At 38.7% G+C, this 20733-nt stretch overlaps 1 protein-coding gene across 1 annotated transcript in view; it reads right to left on the bottom strand.

Moving 5' to 3' along the window:
• kiaa0825 (KIAA0825 ortholog) overlaps positions 1-20733 on the bottom strand; it is a 161538-nt gene that overhangs the window by 107153 nt on the left and 33652 nt on the right. Inside the window, exons 8-16 of the mRNA XM_015373303.1 lie at positions 19249-19331; positions 18905-19153; positions 15894-16171; positions 13370-13520; positions 9091-9281; positions 7057-7263; positions 6757-6867; positions 4527-4666; positions 1100-1279 (exon numbers count right to left, since the gene is read on the bottom strand). Of these exons, the coding sequence (XP_015228789.1) occupies positions 1100-1279; positions 4527-4666; positions 6757-6867; positions 7057-7263; positions 9091-9281; positions 13370-13520; positions 15894-16171; positions 18905-19153; positions 19249-19331 (1590 nt within the window). The remainder of the gene's footprint in view (positions 1-1099; positions 1280-4526; positions 4667-6756; positions 6868-7056; positions 7264-9090; positions 9282-13369; positions 13521-15893; positions 16172-18904; positions 19154-19248; positions 19332-20733) is intronic.

The following is a 20733-nucleotide window of genomic DNA, read 5'->3' as shown; positions in this document are numbered from 1 at the left end:
ATATATATATATATATATATATATATATATATATATATATATACATATATACATACACACTAAAACAAATTCCAATGAGGGTCTTATGAAAATGACACTTTCATCTAATTTACAACAGACACAAATACGTATTGTACCTTTTAAGGACAAAAGAGCACGTATCTCTATAATATTATCCCACACTCCCCTGAACATGTGTCTTACAGTTTGATATTATAGATCACAGGTGTCAGTAACTATTTGTACAGTTTTTTTTTTGCTGCTCTGAACATGTTTGCTTTTCACAATCGTGTCTATTGCACAGCTGTTCACATTGTCCTGTTACCTGGCTTCTGTTTGCCTTTTTCTATTTCACCAAAATATTTCCCAGTCTTAGAGGTACCTATTTTTCTTCTTGTGTACGTCTTCACTTTCAAACATTTATCTTTTCCTATTATTTATATCTTCTTTGCATGTTTTTATGTCCTGTCTGATTGTTTTACAACTGTCACTACCAAATGTTCTCACTTTGGTAAATAAAAAAAAGACATTTTGTATCTTAATTAAAATTTAACTATGCAATGTATGTTTAATTTATATAGTTTTTTTTTAATGTTTGTATTAGATATGACATGTTGCTTGTATCCAAGATCTCTACCTTTTAGACCAATGATCAAATTGGATTTTCTTTAAATTTTAAAGGTTAATTTAATGTGACTGTTTTAGTAATTCCTCCTTTGATGCCAGGACACTAATTTGATTGATTTACATTTACAAAAATAAACAAAAAGATACATAAATATGTAGGAATCAATTTCATGGGCTTTGCTAGACCTTTAATATAAAATTCACCTTTAAACATAATGTGTTTTTTTAAAAAGGGGGCTGCTCTAGTGGCCTTTATTTAAATGTCTTTCTGAAAGGAAATGGGGCTGATAGAGAGAAGGAAAACATGCAGTGAAGATCCAAAGGCCGGAACTGGAATCCAGGTCAGCTACCTTGAGGACTGAGACTACTGGTGCACCCACATATGCAATAGTTGACCCCAATACAGTACTTAAGAACCTGAATGTTTGAAGGAAAGATATATTACCACTGTTTTTTAACCAAGCTATTTTACCTGCCAGTGTGTAGAAATATTTCCAAATGTGTGCTCCCTCCAGGTATGGCTGGAGAGCCTGAGTCAAGGCATTGGGAACGTTATTGAGGCAGGAGAAGAAGTTGAACAAAGCAACTATGAAGTCATCTCCTGCTTTGCAATTCCCCGTGGACATCTCTGAGTCAGATTCCTGGCAAAAATCTGAAAAAACAACAACAGCACAAGTCAACCTGATCACACACGTCTGCAACAAATCATAAATGTGTGGATATTGAAACGGACTTTGAGCTGATGAGATGCTGAAATTCTGGAGAACTTTACGAATAATAAAATCCACATAAAACATACACATAAACACCTAAACAGTAGACCATGCTGAGTTGTTTAAATTTTCATTCAACAAAATATCAAATCTATGCAGGTATGCCTAGAAGGACAGAGAGAGAAACATAAAGCTTCTTAATTTCTTTGAACAAAACGCCATCATCCACTAGGAAAATGTCAAGGCAGCCTTGCCTGACACATGTTAACAGAAAGGGTGTACAAAACACAGTGTGGGGTATGTTGGGGGAGGGGGGTCTGGGGGGGGGGGGGGGGGCACATCTGTGTTAGATAGAAAAAAATGAAAAAGAAACAGATTTCAAAGCCCCTGGCTGTGGGATCCATGGAACATGGAGACAGGAAGTGAAAAGGAAGAGGTTTTGACAGGGTGTCCTTGTGGGGGTTGCTGTCTGAGCTGGCTGAAGATGGAGGTGCGTGTGACTGTAAAACCCATATGGATGTCTATAAATGTGATTTGTGTGTTTCTGAGTGTGTGTGTGTGTGTGTGTTAGGTTGACAGGGAATGCTGAGGAAAGGCCCGCTGCTTCAGAGGTGGCAGACATCTAGCAGTCTGTCAGTCTGTAGTGTGGGAGATGACAACTATTTGTAGGAGACTATATGCAAGGCAGCAATCAATGACGGTGCACTGAGCAGTAATGGAGGGCCAAGGCTGGACTCTTTTAAAATGACATGGCAGAATTAGAAGCTGCACTGCAGCGACAGATCAGCCACCTGCATATTTAGGTATGAAGCACTGATATCACTTAAAGCCTACATGAAAACTGATTTGCAAACTGAAGTTCCTGCTCCTTTACAATCATCTCACTAACATGAACCCTAGGATATTGTAAAGAGACTCTGCACATTATGCAGCATTATGTGGATCAGACAGGCATCTTGTTCGCTGCCCGTCTGGTAATTGGTCCTTAAGGGGAGCGTGTTATGGATATCACTACTATGACTGCAGTGGGCCAAAGAAACAGGGTTGACTAACATTAATTTCCACTCTGAGTGCTGGAGAGCAAGGTAGGTTAACTAGGTGCCTTTTTAATAATGATCCCATTATGAAGCAGCAGATGACTTCAGAAAAACAGATGTCAGTGTGCTGGCACATCTCTGTGGAGTTTCCACAACTCCTCTAGCACACAATAACTCCAGTGTCTTTTGTTTTTTTTGTGTGGTTTTTTTAGCTGATTTCTCGCCCCCCCTTCTCTTCCCCCTTATCCTTTCTGTCTCTGTGCTTATTCATCCTTGATATGTAGCCAACAGAGGCACCTGTTTATCTTCCGGACAACCAGTCAAGCAGTCACAAGGGTCCTTTCCAGAAACCGCTGTAATTGGAAGCAGGCACACAATGGATAATAAAAAAGACTGTGCGTTTGTGTTTACCTGATGCAGTGTGACTCTCAGTTTTGAGAAGCTGTTAAATTGTAAAAGTACTGAGAGAGCCCCTTCACATCTGGCACAAATAACTACACTCACTGATCTGATTGTGTCCAGACAGCTCCACATACAGGTGTGAACTCACTTAAGCCTTCAATCTACCCTTGAACACACTGAGGAAACACACACTGATCTGCTGTGACTCCTTCAACCACATTGCAAAAATAAATGCTATATTTCTAGGCTGACCATCTCTGGAGAGATCAGAAAAGGGCCCTGCACAGAAGTCTCCCATCCATCCCGATGGACCTTGAGATTTAACTAACGCAAGGAAGAATGGGTTAAACTGCCAAAAATGGGTGTGCAAAGCCGGTGGCATCATATTGAAAAAGACTTAAGGCTGTAAATGCCACCAAAAGTGGATCAACAAAGGATTAAGCAAAGGCTTATTGACATAAATATTCAGTTTTCTTTAATGTTCTTAATTTAATCGAAAAAGCATTTTCCACATTGTCATAATGAGGTATTGTGTGTAGAACTTTGAATAAAAAGATTAAATTAGTACTATTTGGAATAACTCTAAAACATAACGAAATGAAGCATTTCAGTAATCCACATCGCTCATTTGTTGCATAACAATGTAATGCCCTTTTGGTTCAGGACAGAAGAAGCATCTAGTCTTGGTTTGCAGCCAGATTTCCTTTGACAATACAGGTTAGAGCCCTGTGCTCACCAACTGTACAGCCGACAGATTGTTTTCCCACCCTCATGCTGCCTCCTGACATAACAGCACCCAGAACCTGAGATGATTTTGGCGATATCAAAAACTGCAACTGATTGCTACCTCTTAAACAAAGCAATAAGTTACTAAATAATGAAAAAAAAAGGCAACCACATTTTAAACATTAGTTCCAGTAGCAGCAGATTTTTAACAATAAGCTGAACTGAAACAGTTTCAGGTAAAGGCTACAGCAACATTTAAGTGTTTTTTTTGTAATCATTAGTGAAATGCCCAAAACATATGGAGAAGCGCAGTGTCTTATTGCGGTGATGACATTCCAGTCAAGCTGTTCCCTCTGTCTGTCTGTGTCCTGGTTAATTATCCCGTCACCCCAGATAACAGGCGAGAGTCAGCGCTTCCAGTGTTGATTTACGGCGGCGTGCCGGTAGACGCATCTCGGAGCCTCTGAGTCAGGCTCAGACCAAGCGAGAGAACAAGACAGAGAGAGTTGTTATTAATGAGGTCGCTATAATGTGAATTAATGTGCGAGTGCACAACAGTCTTTAAAGGTTAGACTGTTGCCATGTGGAGGAGAAAAGAGGGAAGGGAAAAAAAATCTTTAAAGGTCAGAGTATGTGCTCTGCCTGGGCCAGCGGAGTGTTTATCACTGTGCTCTATTGATTTAGTAATGATGATGACCAAGGTGAAAATGATGATGATAGCAAAGATGCTGATGATAACTTCATAAAATAAATGGGGTTCATCTACAGTCTATATAACTAGCTTAAGATATTAGAGCACCATAATTAGAATTTGAATAAACACTTCCCACGTATGTCCCCTGTGGTATCCGTTTTGTTAATCACACCAATATAAAGCAGGACAGATCAAAGAATAAAAGCTTTTTGTTTTGTTTTATTATTTTCCTAAAGATAGAGGCTTAGTATGAACAGCACAGAAAACAGCAGCCGTCTCAAGTTGGAGACAGTTTCAAGCCAATTCGAACAGAAATAAAAGACTCACAGGAATTTTCCAGGAGTACTCTGGGCAGGTGACAATCTTCATGAAGCAGCATTCGCAGCAGCAGCTTGGGGCTGCATCCTGGGTCAGAGGTCGAAAGCTTTAACAGGCATGCCAAGGCTGTCTCACCCACAAGGCCATCTCTTAGAGATAGGAGAGATAAAGGGAAAACGTTGACAGTTATGCAGTGTCAGGTGAGTATTCAGATTGAAATGCTATTAGCTAGAGACCATATAAAAGATGAAGGTTCATGAGATGAAAAAAAAACAAGCAAAGACAGAAATCCTGAAACACCGACTGGGAGAATAAACAGCTGGAAAATGACAAAATAGTCATTCTTTTCAGTGCTCTTCTTTGCAAATGTAAACTAGTCAAAAAATGTACTCGCTTGAGATTGCTTATAGCGTGCACAAAAAGGAATTAGTTCTAATCTTGTCCAGCTAAAAGCAAATTAACATTTGGGGGACAGCCAAAGACATGAATATACAGCAATACCCCCCTCCTCTATCTTTTGTAAAACCAAGAGGCTGCAGCCAGCTGTGAGTAATGAGCCATATCCTCGGTGTGTGCGAAAGGTTTCAGTGTGTTCAGAGTCTTTGCCTGTTGTTCTGTGTGCGCGCAAGTATGAGAGCATGCTGACATGTGTGCCTGCATGTTACTTTATACATCTCAATAAAATCTAATGGAAAGAGTGGACATAGTTGGCCTTAAGAGCAAAGAGGCGGGTGGCGGCGCATTGAGGGGGTGTCTGCCCAGAAATTAGCCGTTCCATCTGAGCCGAAAGGCTGGAGAAGTGAGCACCCTGCTGCTTGACTGAAGAAAACTATGCCTCGGTCTGACAGCACAATTTATGATGTCACTGGGGCTGCAAATCCATAAGTAGTCCTCATTTAAGTGCTCTGATAAATCTACAGGGCAGGGTCAGCTTACGGAGTCCGAACACAGAAATGTAAACACGCACAGGCACACAGACAGGATAAGTCAGAGTAGTGCAGAAAAAAAGACACACAACTTAACTTATTTCGTGATTTAAACTTTTTATTTAATTCATGTCAGTGCTTAAAAGGACTGAGGAAAGATTTGGCAGTTAGGATCTAGATGTGGACCTATGATTCTGGCTATGGGCCATCTGTAAGGCTTCTGGCTTCCTCCCATCAAAGCAGTAGGTGGGACTAAAGAAATAAAGAGGCCATAAAAACAAAATAACTTCAGATCCACAATACTTAAGTGGGGATTTGTTTGATTTGTGTTCCGCCAGCATCCACTGACATCACCTCTGGCTACAGGAGAGGCGAGAGCGGTGGAGGGTGGAGATAAATGTGTGCAAGAGTGATTGACTGCACAGCTTACAACAGCAGTCGGACACAAACCTAGACAAATAATGCACCTGTGCAGCTTGTTGATGTCTCTCATGTAAAGATCCCATTACCAACAATGTTACGACTGTGTCAGAGGCGATGTTAGTTTCATCTGCATTATTTCAGTGCAGCAAGTCGGACTTGAAACCCGAGCAGCAGCTTAAGGTGCATCGCAAAGGTATTAATAAATTTATAATATTAATAAAAGTATTAATAACTTATAACAAATTCAAATTTTGTTTGAATTTTATGAGCAATACTAACAAAAATATACCTCATTTGTTACTAATAAAAATTGTCGCATGCAATTCTGCCCTCCATATCTGATTAGTAAAGCATTTAGATCTGCAACACCTGTGGAGTAGATCTCAAAGGATTTGTTCACCTTCAGACAGTAATTTCTTTCCCCATTCTTCTATCCACAATAGCTAAATCTCAATAACTTGAATAGAGAGTGTCCAGTAAAAACAATTTCCAAGTCTTGGCACAGATTCTCAATTTAACATAGCTCTAAGATTTAACTGGACCGTTTAAACACTTCCTCAATCTAACAGCTTTGTCCTAGCCCTGGGTGAGTGCTTCTGCATAAAGGTTATCGCACCAGTCAAACGCCATTTCCATATTCGACTGGGATCGCTTCCAAGATGGTCCTGCATTCAGCTCCCTACATCTTCCTTTAACTCTTTCCGGTTGAGGAAAGAAATCCTCCACCTTGCACTTGTGTGCTAATAGTGTGGGTTTACGGCCGAAATTTTGAGTAAAATAAACTGACGTTTGTGGCTGTAATGTTCCATCTGTCCAAATACCCCTAAGAACATTAACAGGGCCTATGGAAGGATGTGTGATAGAAGGCCTCATGGGGGTTATTTCCATACCTTATGATCTGTTCGGTGAAGAGGTCAGGGTTGATAGCATTGAGCCATCGTACAACAGGCCTTCCAGGCTGGCATGGTGCTGAGTCCTTTGAAGCACCCTTCATAAACGTTCTACAGAAATTAAAATTAAACAGACAAATTACAGTTTCGAAAAACACTTAAATATGTCTATTTATTGGAAGTCAAAAAGCTTTGCTAATGACAGCCTTCATCCCCGGTCCATTATCTATGGGATTAGGTTTACAGACTTTGGTTCCTTTCAGTAAGATTTCACAGACCTAATGTTAACATAGTACTAACCTATGCACAAAGGTTATTGGTGCTGTAACAACTAGGAGGACAGTCAGTAGTTGGTCACACAGGCTGTGGATTTGGTACGGCCAGTCTGAGCCACCTCCAATGATGGTCATTTCTGAAGAAGGGTTGATAAGAATGATGTCTTCTGGATTCTTGGCAACACTCCACAAGAGGTGCTCCACATAGAGCAACACTGCTGTAATATCACACCTTAAAGCAGAAAGAGGCAGAGATGGTGAATGCAAGCATAACAACAGATCAACTCATACATAAGATGGAATATACGAAGGAAAAAATTACATTTTCTTCCATGACACTAGTTCAATGTGAAATAATAGAATCAAATTTTCTTTTGCTCTTGTAAAGTGAGTAGATGCTGAAATTTCTACTGAATGAAGAATGTTACACCATTCTAGTGTTCATAGTTAAAAATCACAGTAACTGTCCCTTAAATGGTCAGAGATTCTGTCCACCATCTGTTATCTTTTTAGAAGAATGCAGTGCTGACCTGATACGGATTAATCAAAGTAACCATGAGTGTTTTAGACACGCCAGACCAGGAGACGCAGCAAAATATCTCTGTTTAGTTGTGCCTCACACCTTCCAACTGTCCTTAATATTTCCACAAAACATAAACCAGACCTCCTGTCAGTAATCTGCTGAATTTAACATTGATCCAGCATTTTTATTGTAGTGAATATTTTCTCATACTTTTCTTACTTTACGTTGCATCCTTTGAGCTATATACATCTGCAACATAAACAACGAACATTTACCAAAGGTACCAACAATGCACTTTGGACAACGCCTCAATCTCACACTTTAGAGTGTAAAGCAGTCAGACAATACATCTGCTCAACTTTTGGCTTCTTCATTTTAGTAAAATTCTGATTTGTTGGTCCCATGTCTAAAGACAAAAGCTGGTGCAAGACCATATTACAAGAACTTCTTTTCAATAGCCTTTTTTAGATGTTATCTTACATAATTGTCTCCGCATTTGCTTTTGACACTCAGTTAAACAGAAACCAAACCCCATTATTTATGAGAACTGGAGGTAGGAGGCAGTGAGGAAGTGTTAGAAGGTTATGAGAGATATTTCCATTAAGAGAACCTGCTAAAAAAAAAAAAAAAAACATATGGCAAAGTAAAACATCAACGTCACTTACATTTCTTATTTTTGCTTTTTATAGTGTCTTACTTTTATTACTATCAGTTACTCTGACCAGGAATATTTTAATTCCTTTTTCCAAACTTGTTTCATACAGGAATATCAGTGCTGAAAATTATTGTCAGCTTCACTGCAAACAGCATCTATCCCTCCATCCATCCATCCTCTCCTGCTTATTCCGTAAGGGTCATGCTGGGGCCTTTGCCTATCTAATGCAGGCTTTGGGCAAAAGGCAGCGTACACCCTTGACAGGTTGCCAGTATGTTGCAGGACAACAACCATACACACAGACCCTCACACCTAGGGGCAATTTAGAGATACAAATTAAACTAACAGTCATGTTTTTGGACTCTTGGAAGAAGCCATAGTACCCAAAGTGAACACATATATGCACTGGAAGAGCATGCAAAGTCCAAGCAGAGGGTCAGGAATCAAACCCAGAACCTTTTTGCTGCATGGCAAAGGGGCTGCCTAATGCACCACTCCGCAGCCAACTGCAAAGCAGCAGTGTGGTTCAAATGTGATGATGGTTCATTAAATAGCTTTTGCATAACCTGCTGTGATTCTGTTGAGACTGGAGTGCTTTAACAAAAGGCGTTGGTATGTTTTGGACAAGACATTAGCTTTAGTCCTGGGAGCAGCTAATCAAGGTTTACCCCATGAGATAAATCAAGAGAAGAATCTACTGCTAAATAAATTTCATACATTTAGTGGAACTCAAGTCTACAGATTCTGCTACCCACTGGAATTTGTACATAATTTAAGAATCTACCCATTTAAATTCAACACACGCTTCAATGCAGTGCCTCTATTTCTGTTGTTGTTTACTGGTTGTTTTGTTTGCGGGCTTATTAATAGTTTTGAAATACCTAATCTGTAGGTGTCTCTTGTAGGAAGCCCGGACCCTGGCATATCGTTGCACCAACAACTGCAAAGTCTCTGTCAGCACAAATCCAAGCACATCCTTGGCCAACTCAGATGGAAGGACTGCCCAAAGGTCGCTACGAAGTCCACACAGGAAGTAAAACCACATCTGCAGTGAGAAGGAACACCGCTCTCCCTGGAAAGGAGGAGGCATATGGGAGGGAGGGGGTTGCAGATTAATATATGTTATGATGTTGACACTGAGGCTGAAAGAGAAATACAGAAAAGATAAATATACAGTAGGAGAGAAACTGAAGGCAGGAGAGGGAAAAAATTGGTCTGCCATCATAAGGATGTCTTAGCTGCAATGCTACTTGAACTCTGAACCTGGTTTTCTACCCCCACTGGGAATATAGGCTGCTTTAAAGTCATGATCACATTGAAAACCCAACACTTACACTCCTGTTTGCATATATGCTCAAACTTACAGAAATATTGAGGGAGATTAGATCAATAAAAAACTGTTAAAGAAAAAAACATGTATGAGAATGGAAAGAAAGGCAAATAAGGACTGGGCAAGATTACTACTCAGGTATGCTGCAGCTTTGTCATAAATGTATTAAAAGATTCCTTCAGCTTTTTACTTATGCTCCCAAAAGCTCAGCATACTGTATTTACCCTCCAGCAATAAACTGATGATGAATGTGGCAGGGCTACTGAGTCATCCAAAACTCCCCAACTACCTCCTGTCTACATATCAATGGCCACTGAAGTCCTTCACAATTCCTTAAATTCTATCTCATCTTCGCATTTCTCTATCTGTATTTTTTTCCTGGTCATTTCAGTATCGATCGTGGCATTGGGGGTATAGTTTTCTAACTGACAGCCATGATGAAACGCAACCCCATGGAAATTTCTACAGTAATTTCCTGAAAAGGTTTTATATATCCCTCCAAAAAATCTGGATCTGGAATATTTTAAGGTTTAAAATCAAAAAGCAAATTCAAATCAATGCAAAATGTAATGATTTTAACAGACGCCTTTCCTAAATGTGAAGAAAGCAGATCTGCAGTTATTTTCAGGGCTGAGCGAGTTTTCCATGCCATTACCTATCTGCTGACGGTGTCGTTAAAACACAACATATAAAGGATTTTACAAATTATGTTGGAAACCATAGTTAAAGTAAATAAAACACAGCCATAACAAAGGATGCTGTATGGTTTATAAATGGTGAGGCCAGTGAAAGGGGATTCTCAGACAGGTTCTTGTGGAATTTGCAAGAGTTATTTTTAAATTTGATTGGAGGGGATTACGATGTAAAGCAAACTGAAGTGAATCGCAAACAAATGGCAGCTGAAAATCTGTGCCATCTGTTCTGCATTTTCGCTTAAAAGCATCCTAGTTGGTTCTTGAGGAGTTGGTCATTTGGGAGAGGCTTGGAGTAGAGCCGCTTCTCCTCCACATCGAGAGGAGTCAGCTCGGACATTTTTTTCTGATTTTTTTTTTTCCCAGGAGTTGATCCAGTCTCGTCCCACCATGAGGAGGCCCGGGGATGATCCAGGACACACTGGAGGACCCGTATCTATGGACTGGCCTGGGAGAGCCTCGGGCTTGGAGGTGTCTTGGGAGAGAGAAGTCTGGGAGTCTCTGCTGAGACTGCTGCCCCACGACCCGGTCATGGACAAAGTTGAATACAACAACGACAACGTTGCATCCAGGAATGGAGTAGAGGGTCCACATTGCTGAAATAATATCTCATGTTTGAATTACCTCCAACTCTTTCGATTATCTGTGTGTTAGTGCATAAATATGTATAGCTATGTATTTGTTACCTTGTGGAGAAAGTGGCCTGTTTCAGAGAAATGCTACTATGTAGGGACCGACATTTGTGTGTACAACCTCCAACCCAAGATGAGTATCGGGTTGGAGGTTAGTTTAAGCGTAGGTATGTGTTCGTAATGGGTAAACTTTGGGTAAGGTTATGAGTTAGGCCATAGAAACAAATGTAAAAATGAATGGAAGCCCAGGCAAACCTAATTGTTTGTCCTGAACTAAGTGTGTTTATGTAGAATATTTCCACTCTATTTCTAACTATTGAGTTTGGCTGTGTTAAATAAATGCAGCAATATACCGGAATTTCAGAGAATGAAGTTGCAGCATCTAAGACATGTGCTTTGCTATAAATACACCTTCTTATTTGTAACTCACTTTTTAAGTTAAGGGGGTAGTTGGCCTAGTGGTTACAGCAGTGGGCTTGTTCTCTGAGAAGTTTGCAAGTACCCAGTTCCATCCCCGCAGCCTCCACTCTAGGTTCCTAAGCAAAACCATACAATAAGGGGATTTAAAATAAAGGGACAATATAAATAAAGGGACAATAAAGGGATTTACTTTTTTCTGTTACCAGTAATTGATAACTATGCAGTATTCTTTTATTTTATTTTTCCTCTCTGAAGGGTATCTCTTTATTTCTTTTACTGTACAGCTACATTTTAAAATTAATAATCTTCTTTTCACGTTTTTTATTTTGTTTGACAACTTTGCTTTTGCCAATATTACACCCAAATGTCATGTCAAATGTCATGTCAAATGTCATTATGGCATAATAAATGCATTTCTATTTTCTGCTTTTCAATAGTAATTATGGTGCTGGTTAAGTGTGTGCTTGTCTTTCCTACCTAAAGTGAAGGTTATGTTGTTTAGAAAATGTTTGACACATAATGTGAAAAAGACAAACAAAAGGACAAACAAATAATATAAGAATTATAACTATCTGGGTATTACAAGTGTAATAATTCTATTAACAACGTGTAACATGGTTTGCTGATGAATGAGCATATCACCTTGAGCTACTTACCAAAAGATGGTGTTAACTTCTTGGCTTTTGCAAACCCACAGTGAACAGAGCAGGCTACAGCAGAGCTGCACACTTACTTACATATGAAGACCTAATTTTAAAACATGTCCTGTGATCTAAAGAAAATAATGGAAATTTTTTGTGCATAAGGACTGTTGTAACATTTGAGAAAAAAATGGGGAGATTTATTATATGCCAGGAAAGAACATCCAAGTTGTAAATTAAGCAGGTGGTGGCATCATGTGGCGAGGCTACCTTGCTGTATTTAGGCAAAAAAAAAAAAACATAAAAACTGAAGACCTGAAAAGGTGTGTAAGGGCTAAGAGGCCAGCAAACCTGACTCAGTTATACCAGTTCTCCCAAAAGGAATTGCTTGCAATCCCCGCACCCAGGAAAAAACAATCAATTGAAACCTATCTGGTTGTCTTCTGCATTTGATCAAATTGAAGTTAGGTTTCATTGTACAACACACAAATTACAGAGAAGAAAAAAGAAAATCCTATTTCCATCATAACTGAATGTGGGTTTGGGAGCTGAGAATAAAATACACTGGAAATTCAAAAGGTTCACCTCTTTATTGTTGAATTAAATCACTATTTGGCTCCAAAAGCTCCACATACAAAACCCCGTCATTAAGGCAGAAGCCAAGGCCATATCCCCCTCTCTTTTTGACCCACTTAAGTGACCTCACACATATGCTGCAGTTTTAGAGTCATATATTAAAATGTTTTATGCCATTAACAATTCACATGACAGTGTGAGTGTATAGGAATAGAAATAAAAATGGAGGCTTGAGACAAGTTTCTCTCAGGCACGAGGAGCCAAAGACAAAAGAGACTGTTGCAGACCCTTTTACATACATTCATCCATACATATGGAGTTGGGGGTGGTTAAACACCTGCACACAGCAGGCCTGTCTGACACCAGTGACCCGTAGAAGGAGGAAGGAACAAAGGGGAGGGAATCCGGATAGAGCAAGAAGGAGAGGCAAGGTTTAGATTGGTTTGAGGCATAAAGGCACTGGAGTTCCAGAGGCCCTCTGCTGTTTCCAGACAGTCCCAGTGTAGAGTGCAGACTTCAGACAGCCAAATCCCTGGAGCCCCCAGGGCAGCATGGAAGCCACAGATGTTCATAGGAAGCTCAGAGTATAACGCTCAGATAGAAGGAAAGTGGGAGGTAAAGGTGCGTTAGGGGAATGAAAGGAAGAAACAGGAAGGCTCTGGAGGATAATTCATAGTTACTAATATCTGCAGAACAGGCACACGGAGAGACATCTAGATATTTACTAATCATACACCTAATGAGGTGCATGTGATTTGGATTCTAAGAGAGGGATTAGTTTTGAATGAAGTGCAACATTTTGTATCAGGGTCTTCCTCAATTTTAAGGTTAATCAAGATAAACAGATGGTAAATCAATGTAAGATTCACCTCATAGAAGGGTTTAGGGTCAGCCCAGTCATGACTCTCTGCATCCTGAAGAATACAGGTGAGGCAAACCTGGATGCAGTAGCTGGTCAGCTGCTCTTTTAAGGCCTCCACTGTTTCATGGTACCTCTGGATTGGGAGCAGAGTCAGCGGTCTTAAAAAAAGAAAAAAAAAGTAACAGTGTATGCTTTATAATGTACAAAGGACATTTGGAAAACAAGCGTATTTATTATTCAGTGATTTGGTATAATGAATAAAATCTAAAATGACAAGATGGCTTAAAAAAACAAAACAATTGTTTCATCCTATACGTTCACAGTGAGATTGATATTTTCCTAAAAATACACTGACAGAGTGATAAGGGGTCTAAAAGGCTAAAGACAGAGAAACAATCATGATGAAATATGGCAGAGGGCAACAGAGAGGACTTTAGAGGGAATCTATAGAGACCACAAGAGACATGAGACACTACAGAAGCTCCCACACAGTTTAAAGAGTCATTGCCAACCAGCGTTAACTAAGCATGCTTACAGGTACAAGTAGGCTTAACTTTTTCGTTATGACTTTCAATTTAGTAGGGTTTTTTTTTTTTAAGATGACTTCTCTGGTGCCATTATAGAGCTCTTTAGTTGGATGACATGATCTGTAAACCTGTGCTGTAAGCTGAGCTACATTTTGCAGAAAAGAGACGCAATATTTTCTCAAGAAGAAGAGAGCTTGTTCACTGCTGTATTTGGGTTTGAAAACTCAAGTCATTCTCTCATTTGTTTAAACTTTATAGAATTCAGAGTTTGATGTGTGAAACATCAAAATGTACCTATTATTTTAAGATTTTTTTTCCTGGAGCTGTTTCTATGGTCACCATGTGGGAGCCCTCTGCAGGCTGGGACTGACATTCCCTGTTGCAGGTGATGCAGAGTCAAGTGCTATAATAATATTTGAACTCTGTACCTTATGCCACTTATTAGAGTTGCTTATCAATGCAGTGTCAATTATTGAACTAGCATCAAAGATTTTTGTCTTTGACCTATGACAGGTGACCTTTTCTTCAGCTAACAGAATTGTGAATTACTAAAAGGGAAAACTAGACTTACAGTGGGTACGGAAAGTATTCACACCCCGTTACATTTTTCACTCTTTGTTTCAATGCAGCCATTTGCTAAAATCAATAAAGTTCATTTTATTTCTCCTTGATGTACGCTAGGCAGCCCAATCTTGACAGAAAAAAACAGAAATGTAGAAATGTATGCGAATTAAGAAATAAAATTGAAAAATCAAATAGTGATAAGTATTCAGACCCTTTGCTGTGACACTCAAATTTTACTCACATGCTGTCCATTTCTTCTGATCCTCCTTGAGATGGTTCTGCTCCATCATTGGAGTCCAGTTGTGGTCAATTAAACTGATTGGACCTGATTAGGAAAGGCACACACCTGTCTATATAAGACCTTAAAGCTCACAGTTTATGTCAGAGCAAATGAGAATCATGAGCTGCCCAAAGAGCTCAGAGACACAATTGTGTCAATGCACAGATCTGGACAAGCTTACAATAGAATTTCTGCAGCATTCAAGGTTCCTAAGAGCACAGTGGCCTCTATAATCCTTAAATGGAAGAAGTTTGGGATGACCTGAACTCTTCCTAGGCCTGGTCGTTCAGTCAAACTGAGCAATTGTGGGAAAAGAGCCTTGGTGAGAGAGGTAAAGAAGTGATTTAAAGGGGTCTGAATACTTTCCATACCTTCTGTAGAAGATAGAATTAACATGTAGTCCAAATTAGCAGACTTTTAAAATTGCAGACTCTACACACAAAAAAAACAGGAATAAAAATATATATTGGCACGATCATTTTCATAAGGGTTGGACAATCACAAGACTTAATATGGTACATTTTAAGCTCCTTTCTGAAGGATTCTGGTCAGATGTTTCAAAAATATTCCAATTTGGAGACTTTCTATTTATAGGGATAAATGGGAACTACATGCAAATCTGGAGTGATTTAAATAAAATATATATTAAAAATAAAACATTTTGCTTTATAATTAGCAGACATTGATAGGGTTTTTCCAGGTTTATATTAATAAAAAACTGATATTTATCTAATGCTGTAAACAAAAATGTTCCACTCTTTTGAATCCACATGTACGATCGTGTGTCTTTAATACTCTTGTGCTCTGGAAAGAATTTGCAGGGTTTTGGAAACGACCTGCAATATAATGGAGAAAGGCATAGTGCATATGGCGGATGTGGCCTAAATACCCCAGCAGCAAGCAATATGCTTTGTACATGTAATTGATAAATAACATAGATGTTGTGAGTGTATTTAAGTGAAATGTGAAAATTTAAACCTGTGAAGGAAAAACTCAGCAGTAATTTAAATTTAAAGCTTATTCCCATTTATTTTAAGAAATTCCCATTGATTCATAGCGAATGCATCTTTCTGGAATCTTGCAATGAGAAGTAATGAGACAAACCATAGCAGTTTATTTCTAACTGTTAATAGACTCTTATGGGCACCCCTGCTTCTTACATTCTAGCTGAAGCTGTACTGGAATCCTTCAGCTTGACATTGTAATGCTCCAGACGCTGTTGCACATAAATGCAGGAAGCAAGCAGAGCAGGCAAGTTCTTCAGGGGTGCAGAGGACGGTACCTCCAGGGCCCTCTCCTGCAAACGTCCCAGCATGGCAAACGCTGCTCTGCTACATGCTTCCACAAAGCTTGATCGCACCCCCAGGAGAGAGGTGTCCCTGCAGGCTACTGCCAGTGGCAGTAAGGCATCGAGCTCAGTCAGAATTGCTCCACAGAACTTTGGAGATAAAAAAGAAAAAGAAGAGACAAAATCAAAACCTTAAGTAACATTCTATAGAACGGAGGAAAAAAAACAAAAAAACATCTGCAATACCATTTATTATATGGCAAAGAAAGAAAAACTTTACTGGGGTAATTTGAATCCTTAATAGGTTTGGGACTAAGATTACTTAAAATGTAGATTTTTCTTCAGCAAAACACTGAACACTGCAAATGCAGAATGCAGCATTTTAAAGACATAAAAATAAATCAGTATGTCAATCTTACTCCAAAAGGAAACGGATCACGGATGACAAAAATACCTATTATAGTAAGAGATTATCCCCCATGGATTATTTTAAAAACACTTCTTGTAAAATCAACAATTTTCCTTCACTGGTTTGAAGCTAGGCTGATTTCAGTCTTCACAATACGCAAATTTGTAACCTTTAAAGGGCTAAAATAGTTTAACTCTCAATTCTAGTGTTTCTATCCACATGGATGAGCCAATGTGCATAAATTATGCTGTATTTTTCTTATTTCAGCAAAGGTATTTACCAAACACTTGTACATGGCATTTGTTTATCTTCATCCACAGATCAATCTGTCTGTCAGGGTCTGTCTGTCTGTCTGGTGTCTGTTAGTTTACCTGCACAGAATACACGTCGCAATAACAGCAGAGAGTTTTATGAGCTCATTTTATTTCTATCTAGCCACAAAAACATGGTGATTGAGCAGAGGTAAGGTCAACTGAGAAATCCTGTAAAAGGGATACTGTTAAATCCTTGGAAAAAAAAAAATTACAGAATAAATCAATCACTCAACTAGTAGCAGCATGCATTGCTTTCTCCCTCAGCTACAGTGCCTTGACTTATTCCAGGAAATAGCTGTGCAGCTTGGCATGCTGCCATATCAGAAGCACAGAATATATGAATACTTTGCAACCTCTCAGTCTTTTCAATGAAATTTCAGAAGAATTTCTTCTACAGAAAACACGACACGTTTAGAAATACTCAGCAAAAGCAAAAATGTTAATCGAAGTACTGGAATCCAATAAGGGCTACTCCGGCAAGATGAAACCAACGCTAACTGTTCAAATGCTTGTTAGGGTCTGTTTGGGCTCTCAGCAGGTTGAAGGACACACAGACACCTGAGGTGAAAGAACAGAAGGTGCAAAGGTGCACAAATTGGAGATAATTAAAGTATATCAGCAGAATAAATAAGGGAAGTTGTTTTTGTATCAATTTGTCTGATAATAAAGCAACTGTACATTCAACATAAAAACTGTCAGTTTTATTGCCAAAGAATATTATCACAGCTTGTTTATTAACATTAAGGTGAGTCTACAAGGAAACGTTGAGCACTGAGGTGTGAAAATATGAATAAGAAAACTGCAAGATATTGATCCAGAATAATTTCTTCTCCAAGCATTGCCTTTTTATGTATCTTCTAGTTCTAGTTTATTGGATGCAAATGCATGCAAGTATAACCTTTGGGCTGGAAGGCTCTCATCTTTGAAGCGTTGACCTACAAATAAATATGTTGTACAGTTCCTGAGCACGGACAAATTCTGACACTAGTTAGGAATCAGGAGACACTACTACACACAATGCAGAAGGATTTAGAAGGACAAAGGTGAAAGGGAGGATGTGTGAGAGTGTAGATGTATGTTTTTGGTAGCAGAGGAACGCAAGTCAGAGAAACTTTAAAGAAGTTTTAGGCTGCGCTCCCTGTTTTGAAACAGGAGAGATGAAGGGAGGCTAAACCGGTAGTTGGGGTAAGCATGTGGCTGTATAGCCCCAAACACGAGATTTTTGGTGGTGTTACTTCTTAAGCCCAGTTTCACATCAATCTCCTGTGTCTGTTACACCCCTTCTTACCTTTCCCAGGCCCTCTCTTCTCATCCTTTCCTCCTTGTATCACTCCTGTATCCTTGCTAATGCTATAGCCCCTTCCCCTTTTGTGATATGCCCTTCCATCATTAGTACACCCTCAGTTTCCCCACACATCATCTAACCCCATAATATAAACCAATTCTTGGTTTTTCCCTGTCTTCCTTTTGTTCCTGGAATCCTCCCCTCCAGTAATACTGATCACTTCTCCCCAGGCCCTTTCTGATCCAGGGCGTCGTCTGTGTCAGGCCCAAACTATTGGAGCTTTCTATTATAGTGGGAGCTTTCTATGGGAGCTACAAAAAGCATTAATCTATCTAGTTCTGGCTGCTGTGTGTAAACCCGTATTGTTCAGTCAGATAGCATTAAAGAAGGATGAAGGGAACAGAGCCTCCTCAGGGAGGCTTTATCCGGAGGTTACTTGTGCACAGCATTAAGTCTTAACCTAGACCTTGGTGCGATTTTCTGTTGAGCAAATCTGACAAGCAAAAACTAGATTTTGTAGAGACAGCCTGATTTAACAAATTACTTGCAAGAAAAATAATCTATAGTCATTTTCTATGAATGGGAGAGGAGACCTCAAATAACCGAAACATGTTCTTACAGAAAAAAATGCAAAGATCAATATGTTTTTAGATGTATGAAATATGTAATATTAGCTAATTCGAATAATTTATAATTCAGTTTTATATATAAACCAACAGAGTAGATTAAAATGGAAAAACAAAAGGATGAGCAGCACAAAAAAAAGTTCTATAAATCAAAAAATACATTTCAATTGCTCCAGCAGAATGTAATGAAACGTGCAAAAGAATGGTTTTATTAGAAATAAAAAATGTGTAACACCTCTGGAAGAATACCTTTGCTATCATTTTAGGAGAGTCTCTTTCTGAGACTTTGTAGAAGAAGTCTTTTTTTAAATGTTCGTTGCTAACGGAGAAGTCAGTGATGAGGCTTAGCTTGATTGAGGTGTGTCCTGAAGAATGTAAGGCCTCTTCTTGTTGAAGATTTTTGGCACAGATGTCGTCCAACACCACTTTAACACAATGCTCCATGTGTGGGACCAGCCTAGTAAAAGCTGACCTCCAGTCAAACTCCAAAGTCTGTGTCTGAAAAGCAGGAAACAAGCCAACAGGAAGCGAAATAATAAAATAGTTGGAATGTAGGAGAAATCTGAAGTGACAAACACATGCAAAAGTCTGACCTCTGCAGTAGGAAGTTTGCCTGAAGTGGGTTTCCTTCCATCTGCAGGTGAACATGAATCCTCATTAGGCTTTTTCAAAATACCTGTATCAAAAAAAGTTAATAAAATAAAGTATTTCACATACACCTTTCTTTGATCAAGTCATTGAATTATATCTGTGAAGTTTTCTAAACCTCCAATATGAGGAATATCCTCATAATTCTCTTGAAAAGGTTAATTACCGTATACTTCTTGGACTAAAGATTTGTTGACTTTACAGCCACATTTATTGTTTATTCTCTTTAATCTGTCTTTTACCTGTGAACTTTGGTTTATTCTACAGTATACTGTAAAACAGAGATTACCAAAAATTTCAGATTCTGAAATGTAAAATTGTACCAGAATCAACTCATGACCCAAACTATTGGTTAAATATACTAACATTTAAAAATATAAATTAACAATTGTTTTATAATAAAACATACAGAACCATCATCCAAAGTAGCCCCCCCCCATTTTGCAGTAGGATTTTAAATTTTTTGCTTTTATATTTTAAGCCAGGGTTTGGGAACAAATAAGAAACAATAAATATTGTGACAGACACCTGATTAATATTAATAGAAAACAAATGTAATTCAATTTTCAACAATTTCACTGAGTGCAGATCCCTAACAGGTGGTATTCTGGGGGAATATAGGAAAATATATAGGAAAATATTTATATCTCAACATCTCAGACTCAAAATAAGCAAGGTTTGCAGTAGGGCTGACCTGTTTCTAAAGGTTAAAAATGATGTTGGAAGTGTTAATTCAACAATTTTAAAGCATCATCAATCTTGTTCTACACCAGCTCGAGTTAAAATAACGCTTTTAAAGGGTTAACAGTTAGCACTGTGAAAGAGGTGGAAAATGCCCAATAGTGTTGATTCAATACTTATTGAGGTTGAATTTAGCTTAGTGTGTCAAAAGTTAACTAATGTCAATACTTATCAAGATTTAGGGATAAAAACAGCTGAGTATCATCAACATAGCAGTGGTAATTAAACCCGTCCTATTTGACACATTGTAGCCACAGCTTCCCTGGGGCATACTGTAACAATCATGGCTGCTTGCAAACAGACGCTATGGTTCCTCAGAACACCATAAACACTTCACCAATACCAGATAAGCTGAGTTCACAGATTGGCATTCTGGGGGGCATTCTGCTATTTGTTTATTTTAAAAGCAATTCTTAACAGAATTGTTTGAATTCAACTCTTTGAATTAACACCAACTTTTTGGAGGAACTAACTCTTGAAAAGTTTAATGTGACTAATGAGTTGAATTAACACCTTACTTTGAACATACAACATCAACACTGACCATTTTACATAAATTTGACTTAACTTTATATGGCTAGGGTTACAGTGTTAATTTGGGCTTTTTTTCTTCCTTGGTCTTATTTCAAATACCTAAACAAAAGACTAATAAATAATTATCTATATTGACTGATAGGAAAGAAGTATTG

Source organism: Cyprinodon variegatus, unplaced genomic scaffold (genome assembly GCF_000732505.1).
Source record: "Cyprinodon variegatus isolate N-32 unplaced genomic scaffold, C_variegatus-1.0 Scaffold85, whole genome shotgun sequence".
NCBI classification, from domain to species: domain Eukaryota; kingdom Metazoa; phylum Chordata; class Actinopteri; order Cyprinodontiformes; family Cyprinodontidae; genus Cyprinodon; species Cyprinodon variegatus.
This window is presented reverse-complemented; position numbering and strand designations above follow the sequence as displayed.